Source organism: Erpetoichthys calabaricus, chromosome 3, assembly GCF_900747795.2.
Source record: "Erpetoichthys calabaricus chromosome 3, fErpCal1.3, whole genome shotgun sequence".
Lineage (NCBI taxonomy): Eukaryota > Metazoa > Chordata > Cladistia > Polypteriformes > Polypteridae > Erpetoichthys > Erpetoichthys calabaricus.
Window position 1 is genome coordinate 30512268 of NC_041396.2, and position 25221 is coordinate 30537488.

Below are 25221 nucleotides of genomic sequence, written 5' to 3' on the forward strand. Positions count from 1 at the left end.
CAGTGATGTTTTGGGGCTGTCGCTGGGCAACACGGACTTTCAACTCCCTCCAACGATTTTCTATGGGGTTGAGATCTGGAGACTGGCTAGGCCACTCCAGGACCTTGAAATGCTTCTTACGAAGCCACTCCTTCGTTACCCGGGTGGTGTGTTTGGGATCATTGTCATGCTGAAAGACCCAGCCATGTTTCATCTTCAATGACCTTGCTGATGGAAGGAGGTTTTCACTCAAAATCTGACGATACATGGCCCCATTCATTCTTTCCTTTACACGGATCAGTCGTCCTGGTCCCTTTGCAGAAAAACAGCCCCAAAGCATGATGTTTCCACCCCCATGCTTTACAGTAGGTAAGGTGTTCTTTGGATGCAACTCAGCATTCTTTCTCCTCCAAACAGGACGAGTAGAGTTTTTACCAAAAAGTTCTATTTTGGTTTCATCTGACCATATGACATTCTCCCAATCCTCTTCTGGATCATCCAAATGCTCTCTAGCAAACTTCAGACGGGCCTGCACATGTACTGGCTTAAGCAGGGGGACATGTCTGGCACTGCGGGATTCGAGTCCCTGGCGGCATAGTGTGTTACTGATGGTAGCCTTTGTTACTTTGGTCCCAGCACTCTGGAGGTCATTCACTAGGTCCCCCCGTGTGGTTCTGTGATTTTTGCTCACCGTTCTTGTGATCATTTTGACCCCACGGGGTGAGATCTTTTGTGGAGCCCCAGATCTAGGGAGATTATCAGTGGTCTTGTATGTCTTCCATTTTCTAATAATTGCTCCCAGAGTTGATTTCTTCACACCAAGCTGCTTACCTATTGCAGATTCAGTCTTCCCAGCCTGGTGCAGGTCTACAATTTTGTTTACAATTTTGTTTCTGGTGTCCTTCGACAGCTCTTTGGTCTTGGCCGTAGTGGAGTTTGGAGTGTGACTGTTTGAGGTTGTGGACAGGTGTCTTTTATATTGATAACGAGTTCAAACAGGTGCCATTAATACAGGTAACGAGTGGAGGACAGAAGAGCCTCTTACAGAAGAAGTTACAGGTATGTGAGAGCCAGAAACCTTGCTTGTTTGTAGGTGACCAAATACTTATTTTCCACCATAATTTGCAAATAAATTCTTTAAAATCAGACAATGTGATTTTCTGGATTTTTTTTTTCTCATTTTGTCTCTCATAGTTGAGGTATACCTATGATGAAAATTACAGGCCTCTCTCATCTTTTTAAGTGGGAGAACTTGCACAATTGGTGGCTGACTAAAAACTTTTTTGCCCCACTGTATACATACATATTATATATGGAAGAGAAGGTCTGTGATACGGTTTGCATATTTGCAGTTGGAGATCCACGAAGGGAGAAAAAACGAATCACGTATCATAAAATAGTTTTATTCCTGAGCTTTCAACCCCTATCAGGGGTCTTCATCAGAGGATAATGCTTAGACTTATGTAAGTCGTTTTTTCTCCCTTCGTGGATCTCCAACTGCAAATATATATATATATATATATATATATATATATATATATATATATATATATATATATATATATATATATATATATATATATATGTATGTATGTATGTGTATTATATATATATGTATGTATATTATATGTGTATGTATATTATATATATATGTGTATGTATGTATATATATGTATATATAATATGTATGTATACAGTGGGGCAAAAAAGTATATATACTCTAAAAAAAATATTGTATATTAAATGCGAGCTAATCTGCTCTCTAGCAGTTTAAAATAAGAGTTGCTTACACCATTGTCAGTTATGTTATATAATGTTACCTGAATACTAGCTGAGGCACTTAGGCTGGGAGACCATAAGACGTTCTTTTAAATTAATGATGTGCTGTAATAAATGTTTTGATAATTTCTTGTAAGGGACGCTATACAACAAACCAATCTTGCCACAAGTGTCGAGCGTATGCTGCAACCCATAGTTCACTTGCCGAGTAAAACAAATGTACACGCTGCTGATATATGATGTAGCGAAACATTACACAGGGAAGGAGGGGGCCAGAGAAAGAGAGAGAGTGCAAGCTCAGTTCACGTCACCAGGAAGCGCTCCGCTCACATTAGTCAGAAAGCGTCCATGAGCAGCTGACGCAAGATAAGTTTCTCATGCTAAATGACAACTGCTTCTAAGTCAAGGGTTTGTGACTGACCACCGAGAGTTATCACAAAGCAAATCTTTAACCCGAGATGTTTCGTGGTGCGAGTCCACAGCATTACAGTTATATAGTTGTTAAATCTGCGTGTAGGAATTGGTAAGTGGAACCGTAATTCAAAGGTCTTTTCGATTTCCTCGTTCTTATAAATTTAGAACCGGTTTTCGAGACCCAACCCTTGTATATATACACACACACACACACATATTGTTTTATATATATCTATATACAGTGCATCCGGAAAGTATTCACAGCGCATCACTTTTTCCACATTTTGTTATGTTACAGCCTTATTCCAAAATTGATAAAATTCATTTTTTTCCTCAGAATTCTACACACAACACCCCATACTGACAACGTGAAAAAAGTTTACTTGAAGTTTTTGCAAATTTATTAAAAAAAAAATTGAGAAAGCACATGTACGTAAGTATTCACAGCCTTTGCCGTGAAGCTCAAAATTGAGTTCACGTGCATCCTGTTTCCCCTGATCATCCTTGAGATGTTTCTGCAGCTTAACTGGAGTCCACCTGTGGTAAATTCAGTTGATTGGACATGATTTGGAAAGGCACACACCTGTCTATATAAGGTCCCACAGTTGACAGTTCATGTCAGAGTACAAACCAAACATGAAGTCAAAGGAATTGTATGTAGACCTCCGAGACAGGATTGTCTCGAGGCACAAATCTGGGGAAGGTTACAGAAAAATTTCTACTGCTTTGAAGGTCCCAATGAGCACAGTGGCCTCCATCATCCGTAAGTGGAAGAAGTTCGAAACCACCAGGACTCTTCCTAGAGCTGGCCAGCCATCTAAACTGAGCAATCGGGGGAGAAGGGCCTTAGTCAGGGAGGTGACCAAGAACCCGATGGTCACTCTGTCAGAGCTCCAGAGGTCCTCTGTGGATAGAGGAGAACCTTCCAGAAAGACAGCCATCTCTGCAGCAATCCACCAATCAGGCCTGTATGGTAGAATGGCCAGACGGAAACCACTCCTTAGTAAAAGGCACATAGCAGCCCGCCTGGAGTTTGCCAAAAGGCACCTGAAGGACTCTCAGACCATGAAAAAGAAAATTCTCTGGTCTGATGAGACAAAGATTGAACTCTTTGGTGTGAATGCCAGGCGTCACGTTTGGAGGAAACCTGGCACCATCCCTACAGTGAAGCATGGTGGTGGCAGCATCATGCTGTGGGAATGTTTTTCAGAGGCAGGAACTGGGAGACTAGTCAGGATAAAGGGAAAGATGACTGCAGCAATGTACAGAGACATCCTGGATGAAAACCTGCTCCAGAGCGCTCTTGACCTCAGACTGGGGCGACGGTTCATCTTTCAGCAGGACAACGACCCTAAGCACACAACCAAGATATCAAAGGAGTGGCTTCAGGACAACTCTGTGAATGTCCTTGAGTGGCCCAGCCAGAGCCCAGACTTGAATCTGATTGAACATCTCTGGAGAGATCTTAAATGTGCACCGATGCTTCCCATCCAACCTGATGGAGCTTGAGAGGTGCTGCAAAGAGGAATGGGCGAAACTGGCTAAGGATAGGTGTGCCAAGCTTGTGGCATCATATTCAACAAGACTTGAGGCTGTAATTGCTGCCAAAGGTGCATCGACAAAGTTTTGAGCAAAGGCTGTGAATATTTATGTACATGTGATTTCTCAGTTTTTTTTGTTTTTTTTTTTTTAATAAATTTGTAAAAACCTCAAGTAAACTTTTTTCACGTTGTCATTATGGGGTGTTGTGTGTAGAATTCTGTGGAAAAAAAATTAATTTAATCCATTTTTGAATAAGGCTGTAACAACAAAAGGTGGAAAAAGTGATGCGCTGTGAATACTTTCTGGATGCAATGTATATATATATATATATATATCTGTATATCTATACTAATAAAAGGCAAAGCCCTCACTGACTCACTGACTGACTCACTCATCACTAATTCTCCAACTTCCCGTGTAGATAGAAGGCTGAAATTTGGCAGGCTCATTCCTTACAGCTTACTTACAAAAGTTAGGCAGGTTTCATTTCGAAATTCTACGCGTAATGGTCATAACTGGAACCTGTTTTTTGTCCATATACTCTAATGGAGGAGGCAGAGTCACGTATCGCGTCATTACGTATTACGCCTCCTACGTAATCACGTGAAGTGAAAACAAGGAAGAGATTTACAGCACGAGTCAAACGCGGGAACGAAGGTAAATGACATTAATTGTTGAGTGTCTTTTAATACTGTGTAATTGTTGAGTGTCTTTTAATACTTTGTAAGCATACATATTAACAGATGTGCAATTAAACGTGTGCATTTACGGGGTGATTTCTCAGGCTTAAAGCTCGAAGTGATCACTCGAGTGAAGGCAGCTTCACAAAAAAAACAGATCCTTAACAAACTGTTATTAGTATATTTTCCCTCAATTTTAAAAGGTTTTCTTTTCTTCTTAATAAAAATTTAAAAGCAGAACTTAAAAGCAGATATACATAGATATTATATATCTGATATACGTGTATGTATGTAGATATGTATATATGTGTATGTATGTAGATATGTATATGTGTGTATATGTATATATATGTTGATATATTATATATGTAGATATGTATATATGTTTATGTATATATATATATATATATGTTTACATAACCTCTTTAACACACTACTTCTCCGCTGCGAAGCTCGGGTATTTTGCTAGTCTATACATATTAATAAAAGGCAAAGCCCTCACTGACTCACTGACTGACTGACTGACTCATCACTAATTCTCGAACTTCCCGTGTAGGTGGAAGGCTGAAATTTGGCAGGATCATTCATTACAGCTTACTTACAAAAGTTAGGCAGGTTTCATTTCGAAATTCTACGCGTAATAGTAATAACTGGAACATATTTTTTGTCCATATACTCTAATGGAGGAGGCGGAGTCACGTATCGCGTCATCACGCCTCCTACGTAATCACGTGAACTAAAAACAAGGAAGAGATTTACAGCACGAGTCAAACGCGGGAACGAAGGTAAATGACGTTAATTTTTGACTGTCTTTTAATACTGTGTAAGCATACATATTAACACATGTGCAATTAAACGTGTGCATTTACGGGGTGATTTCTCAGGCTTAAAAGCTCGCCTTTTATCAAACGCGGGAACAAAGGTAACTGACGTTGTTCACTTTCTTTTAATACTGTGTAAGCATACATATTAACACATGTGCAATTAAACGTGTGCATTTACGGGGTGATTTCTCAGGCTTAAAAGCTCGCCTTTTACTAAAAAGGTAAATGCAAAACTATTTTCAATCATTCTATGATCTGCTTCTCACAACTGAAGGCACCGTGGCTGATGTTACGTCACTTGCTGTCCAACCATAAGCTTTACCTGGTAGGTAACCGGACACTCACTTCACTCCCTTACGGGAATCGAACCTCTGAGGTTTTCTTTTGTTCTTAATTAAAATTTAAAAGCAATACTTCACCGCTGCTAAGCCCCTCTAGCACTGACGTCCGAGGTTCGATTACCATAAGCAAGTGCAGCAAGTGTGTAATTACATTCACGCCATTCGTAGTCTGATTCACAATCTGATTGTATGGGTGGTTACCTACCAGGTAACGCTTATACTTGGCCACCAAGTCAGGTCGAAGTGATCACTCGAGTAAAGGCAGCTTCACAAAAAAACAGATCCTTAACAAACTGTTATTAGTATATTGTCCCTCAATTTAAAAACGTTTTATTTTCTTCTTAATAAAAATTTAAAAGCGGTACTTCGCCGGTGCGAAGCACGTGGATTTGACCGACTGACACATACAGACATATTCATGAGTGCAGGTACTTCGGAAAGAAAGCACCGTGTAAACCTAAAGTTTAAAATTAAGTTCATAGACCTACAAAAGGTTGCCATTCATTTGAGGCAAGATTGCTTTTCTTCTGTACAACTATAAGTTACATTCTCAAGAGTGTGCTTGCACGGCTTCGGATATATATATATATATATATATATATATATATATATATATATATATATATATATATATATATATGTCTATATATAAATATGTAAGCTTATAAGTACTGCCTTACTTCTCTTTAAGAAAGGAAGATGTAATGATACTTGATTTAAACGATTCCATGTCTTCCTGGGTTTGCGTAGCTTATTGTCAATATCTTTACGCCTGTTTTTAAGACTTATTTACTGAAACGGGCTTTCACGAAAAAAGTTATCCATTTTACTTTTTTTGTATCTCTTTAGTAATATTTTAGTGTAAAAGGATAACCAGTATTTAAACCTTTTATGTTACTTTATACATTTATTTTACACAATGTTGAAAAATTAATAAGAAAGCTACATATTTTGGCAGCTGCTGCTTTCATTTTCAATGAAATGAAAAAAGCTCTCCAAGACAAAACGTCAATGAAGAAGAAACAGTTTGCACTATCTAAAAAGGAGAAACCCTCGTTTATAAAACTTTGCTGCAGATGACTTAGCTTATTGTCAATATCTTTACATGTTTTTTTAAGACTTATTGACTGAAACGGGCTTTCACGAAAAAAGTTAGGGCTTTGCTACAGGATACACCCTCCACAAGTTAAGCAAGTAAAAATAAAATATATATTTCTGTTTTATTTAAACCTTTTAAGTTCGTATGCACAGCCCCATTTAATTGTTTAATTTTTTTTTCTTTCTTCAGTAATATTTAATCTCCTTAAAGAAAAAGAACATATCCATTTTACTTTTTTTGTATCTCTTTAGTAATATTTTAGTGTAAAATGATAACCAGTATTTAAACCTTTTATGTTACTTTATACATTTATTTTACACAATGTTGAAAAATTAATAAGAAAGCTACATATTTTGGCAGCTGCTGCTTTCATTTTCAATGAAATGAAAAAAGCTCTCCAAGACAAAACGTCAATGAAGAAGAAACAGTTTGCACTATCTAAAAAGGAGAAACCCTCGTTTATAAAACTTTGCTGCAGATGACTTAGCTTATTGTCAATATCTTTACATGTTTTTTTAAGACTTATTGACTGAAACGGGCTTTCACGAAAAAAGTTAGGGCTTTGCTACAGGATACACCCTCCACAAGTTAAGCAAGTAAAAATAAAATATATATTTGTTTTATTTAAACCTTTTAAGTTCGTATGCACAGCCCCATTTAATTGTTTAATTTTTTTTTCTTTCTTCAGTAATATTTAATCTCCTTAAAGAAAAAGAACATATCCATTTTACTTTTTTTGTATCTCTTTAGTAATATTTTAGTGTAAAATGATAACCAGTATTTAAACCTTTTATGTTACTTTATACATTTATTTTACACAATGTTCAAAAATTAATAAGAAAGCTACATATTTTGGCAGCTGCTGCTTTCATTTTCAATGAAATGAAAAAAGCTCTCCAAGAGAAAACGTCTAAAAATCAGAAACCCTCATTTATAAAAGTTTGCTGCAGATGACTTAACTGAAAATAAATGAATAGTTCCTATGTGTATAATACATATTTATCTATTTTACTTATGCCTTTATTCCACCAACTTACAACATCGGAGGTACAATTTGTTACATTACTTTTGTTTTTTGCAGCACAGGCAGGTGAAGTGACTTCCTCAGGGTCACACAGTGGTGTCAGTACCAGGATTTGAACTGACAAGCTCCGGGTTTACTGAAATTTAACTGAACAAAGAAAAAAAACGAAAACGGGCAAATACGGCTATGCATACAGATGTCCATCCGTCCATTATCCAACCTGCTATATCCTAAATACAGGAGCCAATAAGTACATATGTATATATACAGTATATTTATATATATATATATATATATATATATATAAATAAATATGTATGTATATATGTATGTCTATATATGTAGATATGTAAATTTGTATATGTATATATATGTTTATGTGTGTGTGTGTGTGTATATATATATATATATATATATATATATATATATATATATATATATATATAAAAAAGACAGCAACACTCATAACAATGACAACACAATTACATTGACAATCATGTTACGTTATTTTTAAAATGTTTCCTTTACTTTTTCATAACCTCTTTAACACACTACTTCTCCGCTGCGAAGCGCGGGTATTTTGCTAGTTACTAATAAAAGGCAAAGCCCTCACTGACTCACTCATCACTAATTCTCCAACTTCCCGTGTAGGTAGAAGGCTGAAATTTGGCAGGCTCATTCCGGACAGCTTACTTACAAAAGTTAAGCAGGTTTCATTTTGAAATTCTACACGTAACGGTCATAACGGTCGACAACGTCCGCCATGTTAAACTTTCGTATTAATGGCCCCATCTTCACAAAATTTGGTAGGCGGCTTCCCTGCCCGAACCGAAACCGATGTACGTACTTATTTCGGAAGCTGTGAGAAAACAGTAAAAAGGAGGCGTGTCAAACGTCACCGTACATTTTCTGATGCAGCTAGACGGAAACAACTTTGTGACGCTGTCGCTAAATACTCGCAGGCAAATCCACAAGTTAATAGAGCTTCTGTTTCTAGGTACGATCACAATAATGAAAAGCGGCTCATATGAAAACAACAAAACAGTACACATTGGATCCATGGATGTTGACTGTGAGTATTGTCAAGCTCATAGGTGGAAATGCGAGTCTCCTGGTTTGTGCTGTAACGGTGGTAAAGTCTCTCTCACTCCTTTACATAAGCTTCCTGACCTTCTTGAGGGCCTGTTAAATGGCGAACATCCTCAAAGTGAGCATTTCTTGAACAACAGTCGAAAGTACAACGGCGCATTTCAGATGACGTCATTTGGTAGAAACCAAATCGTTGAGGGAAATTTTATGCCTTCATTTAAAGTCCAGGGACAACTGTATCACTTGATTGGCAGTCTTTTACCTATGTCGACAGAGGAACACAGCGGTGCGCTAATAGGCCGTCCGTCGCTCCGGTCTCTTCATTCCCTTCCTTGCTTCACCACTGTATTCACATCTCCCTGCTGATAACTGCAGCCTTTTTATTTAATCCACGGCTTCTCCGCTGTTTTATTGTTCGTTTATTACGATTATAGTTATTGTGTAGGTATTTTAGACTTAGTTTACATTGTTCAGGTACGCATTTCCTTTATCGTTCCACCCATTCCCCCATTAACATGTCTATCGAGGTGATCACCATCGATCAAAGAACTGTCACTTACCATGTGGTTTCCATGCCCGGAGATAGCGACTGCCTTTTCCATTCTCTGTGTTACATATTGCATGGCCATATCAGGCTCACTCTTGATATCCGGAGAAACATTGTGTCTTATGTACTGAATGACTGGGACAGGTTCAAGGTGTGGACTGATGACGGTACAGAAGATAATTATACTACACAGGAGCACTATAACAGTGAAATGCTTAAGCCCTTCACCTATGGTTCTGCATGTGAGTTGATGGCTGCCGCTGAATTGTTTGTTGTCGCTTTCAAGTGTACCGAAATGGCCAAATATTTTACACCTTTGGACAACCGCCAATGCCTCTTAAACATCTTACATTCACAGATGACAACTTGAGTAGTGGACACTTTGATGTTTATGAATATTTAAACTCTCAAAAGCTGGATGCAAAGTTATCGATGAAAACAATTTCAATTCAAACGCCTCCAATTTCCAGTAAGGCTCTGCTTCGCAATGACAATTAATAAGTCTCAGGGACAGACCCTACAAATGGTTGGCATGGATTTGAGGCAAGATTGCTTTTCACATGGCCAACTATACGTTGCATACTCAAGAGTAAGCTCAGCGCACAGCTTGGTCATATTACAACCGGACGGCTGAACTGACAACGTGGTATACAAAGAGATCCTTAACAAATAATTATTGGTATATTTTCCCTCAGTTTAAAAAGGTTTACTTTTCTTCTTAATAAAAATTTTAAAGCAGTACTTCGCCGCTGTGAAGCGCAGGTATTTTGCTAGTATACACATATTATATATATATATATATATATATATATACACACACACACACACACAGGGCATATACTGTATCCCCCCCCCCCCTAGAGAAATAGTGAAAACTACTTTTATAATTAAACTTTGCTTCAGATAAGTACATTACAGAAAAATGGAAACAATATAAACTGCTTGTAATTAAAAGAAGCATTTTAATTTCTTTTATGCCATATCTGTTATGGGTAAATATTGTGTATATTTCATTAAAGTATGTATCGTATGGAAATTTGATCTATTTTTATGGTCCTTGAACAATAAGCCTACAGAACTGATTTTTGTTAATAAAAAAGAAAAGTTAACACCTGTGGACTATAATTTAATTATAAAAATAGCAAACTTAACACTTCAATATAGGACATAAGACTTCTATGCATCTGGTTATATGCAGGAGGTAAGTGTAAAAAAGTTATTTAAAGGGACAAAGAAAAAAAATCTGAATTGGCCGATCAACGAACATGAAATCGGTGATTGGTATAGGCCTTATTGAACCTGATCAGAACATCCCTAGTTCTTTTGATTGCATTTGCAGAATTCTACTTTTTTTCTGGTAAACAATGCTAACTAGTGATAAAAAAATCTGATGTAAAATAGTTTGCAAAATTCTGAACTGAAACGCCACGTAAAGTAATGGTGCTTCTAGCAGTGCATAAAAACAAAAAAAATGAACCAAGGACTATTCATAGCATAAATAAAAATATTAATTCATAAGAAACAGCTCATGGCTTGCTGTGTATAGATAATAAACTGCTGGTGGAGACTTCCAGATATTAAGTAAGCATTACTGAAGTTTTTATATAATACCCACCTGAAGGAAGGTATCTGTGGCACAGTCACCATGGGCACAGCTGACCTACGTGAAGCCACGTCCAAAGATTTCTTGATTTTTTGCTTTAATTTTGAGGCCTTTTTCTCAGGCTGTTTGCTGTTATTAAAAGTTACTCCCTCCTCCTCCTTATTCACTGTCTGCTCCTCCTCTTCCCCCTCACTATTGGAAGGGGAACTCTGCTTCTTTACTGTCCCAGGTGGGGAGTGGGCCTCACAGAAGGCAGTTTTCTTGACGGAAAAAGTAGTGCCATTAAGGTTGGTCTCCCGTACAGGATCAATCTTCATAAACAGGCCAGCTCTCTGAGCACATGTTACATGGAAGGCCGTGTAACAATTTGCCTTGTGACACTGGATAGATGCACCTACTCCTTTTTGCTTACAAATGTAACAAGTAAGCTTCCAACGTGCAGGTGGAATATTTTCTACTCCTTCAACTGGCTCAAGGAACACTGTGTTGGCAAAGCAAACCTCAGGGATCCAAATGGCACACACAACATGTGCCCAGCGCCCATCACTTGTTTGCTTGAAGGCCCCACCTTTATTTGGGCAGAGAACACAGTCCACGGGCCGCGCAGGAGACTGCAAGCAGCAGCGGCACAGCCATTGTCCTTCTGGGATGTAGGGAACCCCATAGCATTCTTGGTGGACGGCCAAGTTGCAAATGTCACAGAAGAGGATTACATTGCTGTTGTGGCACTCATCATCTAAGCAGACACAGCAGAATGCATCCTCATCGATGACAGACTGAGAAGGACCCTGACTTCTGATTTCAAGGAAGGACTCTTTCTCTAATCGATCCATGAGTAATTCAAATGTATCCAGAGATACAGAGTTTTGACCATCTGATATCCTCTTTTCATTTACCATATCTAGCCATGCAAAATCCTCCTCATCCATGTCATATTCAGCCTCTGCATCTAGTTCATCCACAGTCTTCTCCATGTAGCGATAATAAGCAGCAGGCATCGGAGGGGCATCAGTAGGTGTATAAGCTTCAACAACTCTGAAATTGGGCTTCGGCAGTGGATGATTATGGTGTGCAACTCCTGCAGTTGTAGCGGACGAATTCTTGCCAGTCTCCTTCTTCTTGCCTTTGCTGGCCGTTGTTTTTTTACTCATCTTGCTGGCAAACAAAGGCTGCTCACTGTTCTCTTTGTTACTGTTGCACTCACTGATGTCTTGTGCCATCATCTCATCCTCAGTAATTACCTTCAGTGGGTCAAAGATGCTGATTCGGTGCAGCCGTCCATCAATATCCACCTCCACCATCTTTTGAGCCTGTGCATAAGTCAGGGTCTCACGTGTTGGAGAACACTTCAGGCTGTAGGGCGATGGGGAGCGACCCTCTACACCTTGCCTCCCCTTCTTTCGAGGCTTTCTCATTGTCTGGCTACTACCTGCCAAAAAGGTTACAAAAGAGACACAGGTTATTTATTAGATTTAGGCAGAACACCAGCTACAGAGAGAAAACACCATATACAAACAGTTCAAGTGCAAGTTTGACTACTCTTAAGCCACATGTTGAAAACTTTCACATTTCCTATTCAAATTATTTACCTATAGAAATATTTAGGAGCACAGGCTTAAAACAGTAAAAGGGGAAGCACAGAAGTGAAAACAGACATCTTCAGAAGCAAGATAGACAAAGATGGTGCATAAAACCACTCAGCAATCCATAGATGAACTATTATACAAGGGGGGACCCAAATATATCACTAGCTATCATGTGCCTAAACGTCTGGTTAATCAGTCTGAGAAGTGGCATCATGCAGAGTTCAACAAGTAATATTTCTTCAATTTATTCTACAATCACATACATGACTTTGCTCATTTTTCCTCCAAGCCACCATGGCAGATTTTCAAGAGACAACAATCAAAAAACAGCTGACACATTAACAGAAAAGCATTAAAAATAGTCTGTTAAAGTATCACATGCAAATCAGCATTTTGCATCATTACAGCACACCTGTACACACTGTGTTGTTTAGTTATATCATTTTCTGACCAAAAACAATGTGGGTGTTGCTGCACACCACTGGTACTTGCCAGATCTCACGCCATGCGACTTTTACTTGATCCCAAAATCAAAATTGAGACTGAAGTAAACAAGATGTGCTGCCACGGAAAATATCCAGCAAAAAACACAGGAGGCCCTAGACAAAGTAACAAAACTGGAGTACTGTATAGGAAATCTTTCCAAGAATGGGAGAAGCGCTGAGAAAAAGTGTATTACATCTCAAGCAGACAATTTTGAAGGCGAGTAAAGGGAAATTTCTGCAAGTTTTTATATATATATATATATATATATATATATATATATATATATATATAAACAGTTCCAGGAATTTTGGGTACACCCCTTCTCCATCCTACATGCAAAAACTGTCAATTCATTTGAATTAAAATGAAGCTCTCAAGCATAATACTGACTGTCTATAACAATAAGGAAACGAAGGCACAAGTCCAGCAGCTTGCCCACAGCAAGGCACACCCAAAACACAATCCGAACCCCATAGTTACCTAGAGATTCTAACAGCCAGCAAGACAGAACAATGAGCAGATTCAGGCACAACAGAATACAAAACAGGATTAATAACAAAGAAACTAAAGTGAAAGCTTTGTGTCACAGACTGTAAATTAGGGTTTAAGGATATGATGTACTGTGTTATTGTTGTATCATTGTTTTCAAAATGAACTTGGAAAAAGGTGAATTACTGTATAATCACCCTTGAAGTCTCTGACACCAAGTAGAAATTAAAGTAGTCTCAGAAAATGTACAAGTGATCTATTCTCACTGACTTTATACCCATGAACACCTCACCAATTCACCTTTTTTTGTTTTAGGGAAACAACTAACCAAGTATCTTTTGACAAACTTTAGAACTACACCACGCAGCTAAACAAAAAATAAAGAGAAATGCAAACAAACATGGCTTTCCCAAATAGCTTAAAAAATATTACTACACATACTAAAAACAGTATTATTCATGACTCTGAAAGTACTGCATTTCTGAATGGTGCATGCAGTGTGGCACAGTAGTGGATTATATAAATGAGGTTGCTGGTCAACAACCACAAACACCTTACAGTGTGTGCCTTAGCAGTAAATTAACTTGGCAGTACGCACAACTGTCATTTGTGGCTTTAAGTTAAAAAACAAGAAAAAGGCAAAACAACTGTAAACAAAAACAATTGTTTATATACATTACTTTCATACACGAAAGTAGCTCAAAGTGCTTTACTATAATAATGGCTAAAGAGAATCATAAAAGAAAGTAAAAACTAAAAAATGTATTTCACCTACTTTGCATGGTATCTTTCATAAGTAGTATTATTACTCATAATATTAAAAAAAGTAGATGCAGAAACATTAACTGTAGGGAAATTATGTGGTTTTACACTTTGTGAAATCCGGTTATCTTTTCTTTACTACCACAGCAAAATTTGAAACAATTTCTTCGCATGTATAAATGGCTTCACAAAATGGCCAAAACAGTAGGAGCTTTTAAAGGCTATTGGTGGTAAACACCCTCTGAGCAACAAAGGCTAGTAACTGCCCATCATTCAGTTCTTCCTCTCATTTCACACCTTGTGAACATGCTACAGCATCAAATGGGACTTCGCCTCATTCTAAATCCAGACTCTTCTTCAACATTACTATTTGTAAAGTATTAATTTATCCAACATTTACCACAAACGGAACCACAAGTGATAAATACATAAGGAAACTTTTTCCATAGTTAAATCAACAGCAGGCCAGAAAACTTGTACGCTATTAGAGCAAGTCAGAGGTGGAGGTTAAACTGGCAAAGTTGAGGTACTTCGGTTCATTTCCTTAGTCGCCACACTGCCAACAAACCTTGATACACAGTAATCAAGACTATTGGTGTGGAGTTTATAAAGCCCCATCAAATGGAGGCACAACATAATACAGTTTTAAAATCTGGTTTGAAAACTATGACTGAACTGGCATCTGAAAAGATGGTAAGTGGGAAAAGGTGAAAACTTTCAGAAAATGTCTTAATTTAGGATTTAAATGTCACTTCTGTTAGGTGAAGTGACAAGACCATTAAAGATAAAATTATATTTTTTGTGTAAGCAATATCTCAGAGTAGTGGTAATGCTTCTCCATTACTAACAAAAAAACATCAAATGTGCCTTTTGCTGGTCCCCTGCTGTAGTGTGAAATGGCTTAATCAAACTGTCCTTTCAAAGAACAAACGATTGGGAAACACAAGTAGCTTTAAGTGATAGACATCGTTTACACAAGACAATGTGATACTTCACTTCCATTCCTTTTGAATGCAGAAGGCAGCATCAAAGAATAACTACATACAGTTGATTTAACAGACACCAGGGGCTTATGTCACAAGTCTAAAACAGCCCAGTGTTTTGGGATTACATTGAATTAGTATTGTCAGTTGCATGTCCAACCAACATGCAGCCACCTTGCCACTATCCAGCACCCTGATAACAAGAATAAAATACATAACTCAACTTTATTTAATATAAAACATATCAGCTTAAAGACTAGTTAATGTTGTGATCAGTTTTAAGAAGAACCTACTGCAGCTTGAGTTTTGCTTTCAGCTACTCTGCTTACAATTTTTTTTATATTCTTATTATATGTAGTTATTGCATTTCTGTTTTGTAATGATGAAAGGCACTACAGAAAACATTCATCAATTACATTACTGAATTATTTAATCAGTGTTTCAGGGTTTAATATATCATATTTCCAGATTGAATTACAATAAATCAGAACCAATTTATAAAAACAACAAACATTGAAGTTTTTTTGTTTTCATTGTGCTAAGGCATGGGACTCACTAAAATACTCACAGCAAGTACTGCTAAACTCCATGTGTGAGAAGTAGCTTTAACACTGTCTAAAATGGCTTGTGTAGAACAGAAAGAAAAAAAAAGATAACTTTTCTGTGCTCATCTCAACTACCATGGTCACTGTCATTAAAAGCATTACACAAATACAGTGAGTTACATGTTATGAATGTTGAAACAAAGGTCTGTTATCAAACGAAATGGTCAAAGCAGAAGGGATCAGACATCCCAAAGTCAAAGAAGAAAGAACAGTTGTACTTGTTAAGGCAACACCAGAAGATCCAAGTTACTCTGTGGCTAAATAAATTTACAAACATTATTAAAATTAATCTTTAAGTTACCCAGAACTGGTAATAAAACTATCCTTGGGGAAATTAGGATATCTGTAGACTTTTGTTTTTTAAATATTTACTATTACTGTACCTTTTTTTGGTTGATGCCTTTGGCCAAGACAACTTGCAACATTTAAGATGCAACTGGTTACTACAGTTGGAAATACAGACAGATGAAGCGACTTACTTATGGTCACACAGTGTCAGCTATGGTATTTGAACCCATAACCTCAGGGTCTGAAGTCCTAGGCACAAAGCCTTAATCGCACTTCCATTAAATTATATTACATTTTATTTATATAGAGCTACTCAAAGTACTTTACATAGTGAGTACGGAGCCACTTCAACCACAATCAATGTGCATAATCCACCTGAATGATACAACAGCAGCCATTTTGCAACAGTATGCTCACCACACATTAGTAATTAAGTGGTGAAGGAGTGAGAGAGAGTCTGAAAATTTAGGACAGGATGGTTAATCTTGGCTACTATTTACAAAGGAAGTGCAGGAATCTTTTATGACCACAGAGAGTCAGCACCTTGTTTTTACGTTTATGGGTCATCTGAAGGACGGTGCCACTTTTACAGCACAGGGTCCCCTTCACTACACATACAGACCACAGGGCGAGAACCCCCAACAAGCCTAAGCAACACCTCTTCCAGCAGCAAATCAAGCTTTTCCTACATGGTCACCCATCCGAGTACTGGCCGGGCCTGGGCATACTTAGCTTCAAGTGCATTACCTGAACTGAACCCAGTACTCCAGGTGAGGCCTCACAAGTATGTTATATAACAAACAAGTACAACTGAAGGGAGGTTATAACACCTTTGAGGTACACAAACGAGCATCCTATTAGCTTTCATGATCACTTATCCATAAGGTCCTGTGTTCAATACCCCGTGCTGACCTTTAAGTGTTCCAAGTCCAACTATTCTTAAATTCTGTAAGGGCACTGATCCAAACAATTCGTATCATAATTGATATGAACTGATCTGGGCCAAACTTCAATTATCCAACTGTCTTAAATAAGCGTTTATAACAAACCATTGAAATAAGCACTTTTCAAACAATTACGCATTTAACACGACTGCTTCTGAAAAACGTCGGAAGATCACAGTGCACAGGCGCTATATAAATTGGGCTCAACTCCTGCAGACCGAAACTACGTCACTACTTAGCTCCGCCCCCACTGGAGCGCAAGGATGCCAATCCTCACCTTGCATGCCCTGTTTACCTCCCCTCACCCCCTCGGTACCAATGGCACTGTTGTCGTTTATTTTATTTATGTCACTATGAATAACTGATGGAATGGAGCCAATGCAGCACGCGCGGAAAGTAAGGACGAAGGAATGTGTCAGGTGCTCCAATGATGCCGAATTCCATCCTCCCCGTTAACGGATAATTTGATAGAAATGTTGAGCCAGCGTGGGGGGCGGGGTCATTTGAGCCCATGCCCCCCCAAAAATCAACAGCATACCGGCACCAAATTCAACGAAAACACAACCCCCAGTACTCAGGACTCGGACATGCGGTGTGCAATTTAAACAATTTAAACACATTGGTTTGTCTTGCACGGTATTCTAGAAAAATCCTTCAGCTTTCAAACCAGAGTTCGACCCGCCCCGTTTTTTCTCGGTGTTACGAAGTAATTGACAAAGTCGCAGCAAATTGGAAAAACCGGATATGAGAGTGTTTTATCGACTAGCAAATGAGAGAGCAGGAAAGCATCAGGAGGCGGAGCTCTCGAGTCACACAAACCAAAAAAAGGCTTGGTTGGGGAAGCTTATTTCAAACAGGCAAAGAAGATGGCGGCCATCTTCTTCACGAAAGAACCATAATCAAACATCGATTTAATAACGAGAAAGAGCAGCTCGAGCTCGTCGGTGACCCCGTTACTCCGTATGCACTCCCCTCTATCCCACCTGCTTTGTCGTTAACCGCTACGATCCCCCAGTATGTTAAAGTGTCCGCTTCTACTGACCGGGGGTGGGGGAAGGAGGTGCCTTGTAAATAAATAAAAAAACACAGTAAAGGAAATAAGACAGGACAACCAGGTGAGGCGAGTACGTTAGACACACAGAAACGAAATACGTATATAAATGGTTTACCTGGCTGTTGAATGGCGCGCAGCGACCCAGCTAAGGCGCCAGACACTTCTAGCGATACGGCGACAACGTCTTCCGCAGCCGCGCGCACTACCTCCGGTATGGCCTCAAAGCGCCATGGCGCCCAGCGCAGTATCTGCGCCCCACAGAGCCGCCACTGCGCTTTCCAGATAAACTCTTCAGTATCTAACGTATCGGCTTCTTTTGAATAATCGCAGCGCTGGCTGGCACAGGAAAGGAGCCGCTTTCAATCAACAGACGAAAGACACGCCTCTCAAGGGGAGAGCGAGAGAGTGTGAGAGAAGAGAGAGAGAGAGAGATGACCGGGACTCCCGACAGCCTGGCAAACATGGACACCTCGATCTGCTGTCCGCCTGCGCAGCGTGCTGAGACGAAGCGAGATGGGAGGCTGCACCCACATTGCTAGCTTGTCGCGTGCGCGGCGTGCTGCGCTGTTCCGCCGTAAGCGTGCCCGGAGCCCGGCGCTTACTCGTTGGTTCAGTACGCTTCTTGTGTCACCCTTGGCCTCCGCCCGCGCAAAGTCGAGTCCCGTTGTGGTGCGCGGAGTTGGGTCACAGGTGCTGCCTCCCAATTTTAACCCGCGCTCACCCGTTTACCAGTGGATCTTGAGTGTCGTTAAGTCTTTTGCTGCGCGTTCTGCCCGGGGGACGATGTCTTCGTGCGAGCCGGTAGATCCATAGGTAGTCAGAACCGCATGAAAGGCGACGAATGACTGGGTAACCTGTGCGGACGCAAGGGACTGTTACCGCCTGCGTTGAAGAGATGCAAATCGTCGTCCCTGAAACAAAAGCAATTACACAGGAACTTGACAGAAGTCAAAACATTGTGTCCGTGAGGCGAAAAACCCAAATTCACCCCAAAAAGCTAGTTTCCCTTTACACGATTGTGGAAACCTTGACCCCAGTTCCATCATTAATGGACACTGGGCTTGAGTCTCCAGCCTCCAATACGGTTTCTAGAACAAGGACTTGCAAATAACTAATGTAAATGTAAACGGATAAAGTTTGGAGTGGAAGATGCAATTATCTGCCTGATCCACCAGGCTTACTCTTCCCTGGATAAAGCAGGCAGTACTGTGAGGATTACAGTTTTTGTTTTTTTCCAGTTCCATCAATTCCATACAACCTTACCAGTTTAAGGCATGAGAAGAGTTTGATATTTAGGCTGGCGAGGGGGTGAACCATAAAAATACCGTAATTGTAAACTGTACTGCTACATATTTATATCATATTCCATGTCACATATAAATTGTAATATAATTTTACAATATTCAACAGACAGCAATTTGTGAAGCTGAGGGACTGTGTCACAAATGGTGGTGTGTAATACTGGAGCACCTCCTGTACAACTTCAGTTTACCCTCTACACAACAGACTGCCAGCAAAATACCAGTGCTTACCATTACAAAAATTTTCAATTGACTCATCCATCATAGGCTGCATTAATAATGGTGATGTATCAGAGTACAGGATGGTTGTGGAGGACTTCACCTCGTGGTCCAGGGACAAAAATTTGCAACCCGGCATAAGTGAGACAAAAGAACCGGTGGTGGACTTCTTACATGCCTGACAACACAGTGGTGCTGGACAAGAAGGGCCAGAGCAGACTGGATTTGCTAAGGTGTTTTGATGTGTGCAGAAAGCTGTTGGAAATGTTCTATCAGTCCATAGTTGCCAGTGTGTTTTACTATGGTGTGGTCAACCAGGGAAGCGCATTGAGCTCAAAAGAAGCACAATGCTTGAACAAACTTATCGGGAAAGTCTGCTCCATCACAGGGTGAACCCTGAACACACTGGAAACTGTTTTGGAAAAGAGGATGGTGGCAAAATTGGATGCCATCGTGAAACATCCCCTCCATTGAGGTGCATCAACCTGCAGAACCACAGCACCATATGTTACCGCAGGTCAATGACAGCAGTTTCAGGGTGGAAGTGACTTCACCATGTCTAGACCAGCATTTTGGTAATAAACGTTTGTATTACCCTGCAAGAGCAAGCACATAAGACCCATCCTGTTCCACTTTCACTGCTGGACAGGACTGAATATAAAATTCTATTAGTAGTTTTTAAAACTTACAGAAAACACTGGACTTTGGAAGACAATTTAATGTGTCAAATGCATACATACCGTGCTTGTGAAGAAATTACTTCAACTTGGAAAATGCCAACTTCTCATATAAGAATCAGATTGTTAAGTGGTCTGAGATGTCTAAGGGACCCGTTTGATTGTGCCTCCTTTTCCGGAATGCATCCCCAGTCCATAGGTCCCCTGGGCCTGACCAGACACCAGGGCCTTCCACCCCCTGCAGTCCAACAGAACCAATCTGCATTATCCATCTTTATTACACAACAGTGATTTGTTTTGGGATTCTCGAAATTTTCATGAAGAACTGGCAATTAGGAGAACGCTCAGACATTGTTTCCATGTATATAAAAAAAGGCAAGAGAAGGGTTTTTGTACAGAATAGGCACTTTCATTTGAATTGTGACCTCAGAATTTTGACTAAACAATTCTTAATATTTTCAGTCGGGATCATAAAGGAGACCGACACCCATCTGACTCTACACCCCACTTTTAAAGTGGCAGCCATTTGAAAAAAAACACGTTTTTTGTCCTATTTCTGTGCATAGATTAATGTATGAAATCTTAGGGGCACAGAATCAATTAAGGGCCGACCCAAGTCCTTAGCCCATATAGGGCCAGAAATATGATTTTTTTTCAGTCAGAACCATAAAGGGGTCTGACCCACATACATTCTCAATCATTTTTCAACAAAAAACATGATTTGACTTCATTTTTTTGTTTTTCCACCTATATTTTCCAGTATCTTTTTAATATAGAAAATAACATAGCTTTTAATTGCACAGATGCTGAAAAAACATTTTTTGTCCTATCTCTGAGGATTATATTAAAAATAATTCAATGATAAACTACAAATGCAGTAAAACCCTGTGATAACAGGACCTGCAAATGGTACAAACTGCACTGCCTTCCTTCCCCACAAGTGATCAGTAAAGTCCCATTTGCTAGTTTGCTTAACCTGAGGCTGTCCACACTCAAGTCTAACGAGTAGTGCAGTGCTTCTGTTGGTGGGCATGCACCATGTGTTTGCTGATGCTGACGCTCACAACAGGCCGACAAGCCAAATGTGTGACAATCAAGAAATCAGACATAATAAGAAAGTTAAAAGACAGCTTTCCATTCATTCATTCATCTGGTATACAAGTTATTTTAGAAACTGGGTTTCTGTGAATAACTGGGTTATTAGAGTGCATGTAAACACAGTAACTGTTGGTATGATGGTGGCGTCATCTGCAAATGTAGTGGTAAAGGTGAAGTTATGTCAGGTCACACAGCCAGAGGTGAATATGTACAGAAGGGTGCTCAGCACACCACAACTGTGGAGTGCCTGGGCTGGGGGTCACCATGGAGAATGTGATTTTGCTAGAAGTAGTCCTCACATGCTGCGATCTGTTCGTTAGAAGTCTAAAATTCAATTGCAGGGAGTGGCACCAAGTCTTGAATTGAGGAATCTGATGGTCAGCTTTGCTGAGACAGCAGTGTTCAATGCTGCACTGTATTTTATAAACATGCGTTTAATGAAAACAACAGTTTTCATTATCCAGAATTGGAGAAGATGCTGCCAGTTTGTTCTACTACTTGCAAGACAGCAACTATCCACTCCAAATATTGTACTGGTCTTAAAGTGCCAGACGAAGGCTAGAGATCAGTGTTTAATGCTCCTTTTAAAGACATGTCAGTTACTCAGTGTGGCATTAACAGTTCTTGCACGACTTGCCTGTCATTGTGTCTATTGCTTTTCATGTGGATATGTGATGGCTATCACCTGCACTCTCAGTTCTTAGGCGACAGTGTGTCTGCTATTTTTCTCTTGACTGTGTGAAGGCTCATGTCCACTGAAGTCCACTATGATTCATAAATTCTTCTAATAAGCAGTACTTTCCCACATTAAAAAATTGGAAGACTTGTTGAATAAGTGAATCATGAATACGGCTTGCAAGTTAGCAAATCTGCTAGTTTTTGTGCTGGTCCCTCTAATGACCCCCTATTCAAGATTAAACTTTTGACACTCCATAAATTTTGTATGTTAAGTTAGGTTAACTGTAAAATACACACAAAATCATGAACATTTAAAAAAAAATCCCATAAAGAAAATAAAGACTTGAAGTCTAGATTTTAAGTTTTATTAACATTATTATGCTTTCAACAGTTGTTGAACTTCAGCTCATCCATGCTTTTTTCCCCACCCCTACTCCCCATTACAACCCTCCTACCCATTGAAATTTTTGAAACACCATATTAATATAGTTTAAGTTGGACCATCAACAGGCAAATGCAAAATTTTATGAAAACCTGTTCAACCATTTTTGTATTATTATTGGCAAACAGGCAAGATGCAATCTGAGGGTTGAAATAATATCCACAGTGTGCAGAACAGGTAAATAATATCAGACAAAGCTAAAGAATTCAAAAGAGAGAGTATTTCAGTTTTATTTTCAGAGATGTCCAGTGGGGCAAGCTATAAATCCTTCTTATTTGCATCGTGCAGTCTTACTCTTTGATGGACTGGTACCCCATTTGGATAGAGAATGTATCATTGTAAGTGCAAGTGAAGTTATTTTCTTCAGAGAAGCGTGCACAATTATAAAGTTAATCTCCTGTAGACAATATAGTGTTTCTAAACCACCTGGTCATGGGTCACAAGCATATGAGAAAGACAAAAAAAGCCACTTTAGCTTCTGCAATGTGTAAAACCCCAATTGTCCTCCAAAGCACTAGTTGTGTGCGATATTGCCTCAATCAAACCATGCTTGTTTTATGAAGCACCCCCCCCCCCATCAACTTAAAAGGGTAAAACGGGGTCCCACAGTCATAAAGGTTGAGTGACACTGGACAGATCTCAAAACTGCTTATATGGTTCAGAGCAAACTATTTGCCTCACATTGAATGAGCAGCACACCTGGCAACTGCTTCTGTTGTAAAGATATCAACTGTCAGTATTCTGCAAGTTGCTGTGAATAAAAGCCTCGATTAGATAAATGTAAACATATAATCAACATTGATGCCAGCTGTTAATTCAAAACCAAGTTATTTAACAAGGATTCAGGTGCATAAATGAAGCTGAAAAATATCGTAGTTATTTTAATAATAAACATTTACTCAGATTAGCTAAAATATGTACATTTAGTGCCTCAGTAGCATGATTATAAATTGTGTACTGTGGCCCTGCAATCAATACATCCATTTTTCCCCCCAAACACACTTATGCTAATTGATAGTTGTTGGCACCATTAAGCATAAAGCAAAACACAATCCAGAGAGCAAACATCAGCCCATCTCAAGGCACAATCATGCACACACCCAAAATCACTCATGTGCAAAATTAAAGTTACATTCTAACTATTTTTTGTTGTTTTTGAAGCATACTCTTACTTCCTATATTATGTTTTACTGAGCTGTGTTCTTTATAATATTTTGTTTCCAAGTTAAATGAATTAAACAAAACAATTACTAGTTAACCTAATGGGTATGTCTTTGGTAAGTGGAAGAAAAAAAAAAAAAGTACTGAAAGAACAATTCCTATAGACGGCAACAAGGCTGGGATATGAACTTGTGAGTGAGCAGCATTAGCACAGGCCTCCACTCTACTGTACTAAATAGACCTTCAGGTTAATTTTAATTTGGAAACAGTAAATCAGTACATCAGACATCAGTATGGCACTAAGAAAATTTGATTGATAGAGGGAATATATTATCTGGCACAGAGAAAAAATGGCCAATAAACATATTTTGATACAGTGCTACAGGAACTTGTAGTCAAAGGACCACAAGAATGTACATTTTATCACTAAAAAAAGTAATTTTTGTCATAGATTTCCGTGATGTCACAATACCCAGTTTTAATTGTACAATGTTCAGCTTTAATCTATATCTGCAAAATTTACTATTCAAAATAGCACAGCCAAATAATAATAAAAATAAAAACACCAAATAGCTAGACAGAGTAGTATAACTTCCTACTACTGAATGATTACAAGATCTTCTGCGTGCTATTTAACATAATTGACATCAGAAAAGGTATGTTTAAAATTATGGCTTTTTAAGAAAACTGTTTTTTCAGTAGTTAAATTTTGTCACATTCCATGGGAGATCGGCACGGTGGCGGAGTGGTAGCACTGCTGCCTCACAGTTAGGAGACATGGGTTCACTTCTCAGGTTCTCCCTGCGTGGAATTTGCATGTTCTCTGCATGGGTTTCCTCCGGGTGCTCCAGTTTCCTCCCACAGTCCAAAGACATGCAGGCTGGGTGCATTGGGGATCCTAATTGTGCCTAGTGTTTGCTTGATATGTGGGTGTGTGTGCCCTGCGGTGGGCTGGCACCCTGTGTTGGCTGGGATTGGCTCCATCAGACCCCCGTGACCCTGTGTTAGGATATAGCGGGTTAGATAATGGATGGATTCCAAAGAGGTGTATAATAGGATGATAAGCGAGTATAAATTGGCTCTTTGAGCTTGTATACCCTAATACTGCCAAAATAGGCCCCTTTTCCCTGTATTCTCAAAATTGAATAAAAATGAATGTATGAAAAAATCCCAGCAGAGGTCTTTGTAATGCATAAAGAAATTGCACATAAAAGTACCAACTACTGTACCAGGCTGCCACATGTAAAATCATCTTACTGTAGATAATCTACAACATTACATCATTCAACAATTTTAGTTGAAAATTTTACATTTTTCCAATGTACATTATCAGAAGGTATTTTCTGGGAGTTTTTTTCAGTTTATTTTTAAGGCCATGGTTTTGTCAGATAAGATATTCTAAATGATTACCAATATTTCATGCATACATAATATTCTCATTCCCGCTTAATCCAGTTGAGGGTTACAGGGAAATGAAGTCATGTATGAAGCAGGTGTAACGTAGTCACCAATCTCATAGACTGTACC

The 25221-nt window shown here is 39.0% G+C and overlaps 1 protein-coding gene across 2 annotated transcripts in view; it reads right to left on the reverse strand.

Annotated features, from left to right (window-relative positions):
* brpf3b (bromodomain and PHD finger containing, 3b) overlaps nucleotides 1-18704 on the reverse strand; it is a 74996-nt gene extending 56292 nt beyond the window's left edge. The window contains exons 1-2 of one of the 2 annotated variants that reach the window (XM_051924407.1): nucleotides 18234-18704; nucleotides 10934-12350 (exon numbers count right to left, since the gene is read on the reverse strand). In XM_051924407.1, coding sequence (XP_051780367.1) covers nucleotides 10934-12336 — 1403 coding nt within the window. In that variant the 5' untranslated portion in view covers nucleotides 12337-12350; nucleotides 18234-18704. The remainder of the gene's footprint in view (nucleotides 1-10933; nucleotides 12351-18233) is intronic. The other variant, XM_028796538.2, reaches the window with a different exon arrangement.
* Nucleotides 18705-25221: the final 6517 nt, after the last annotated feature.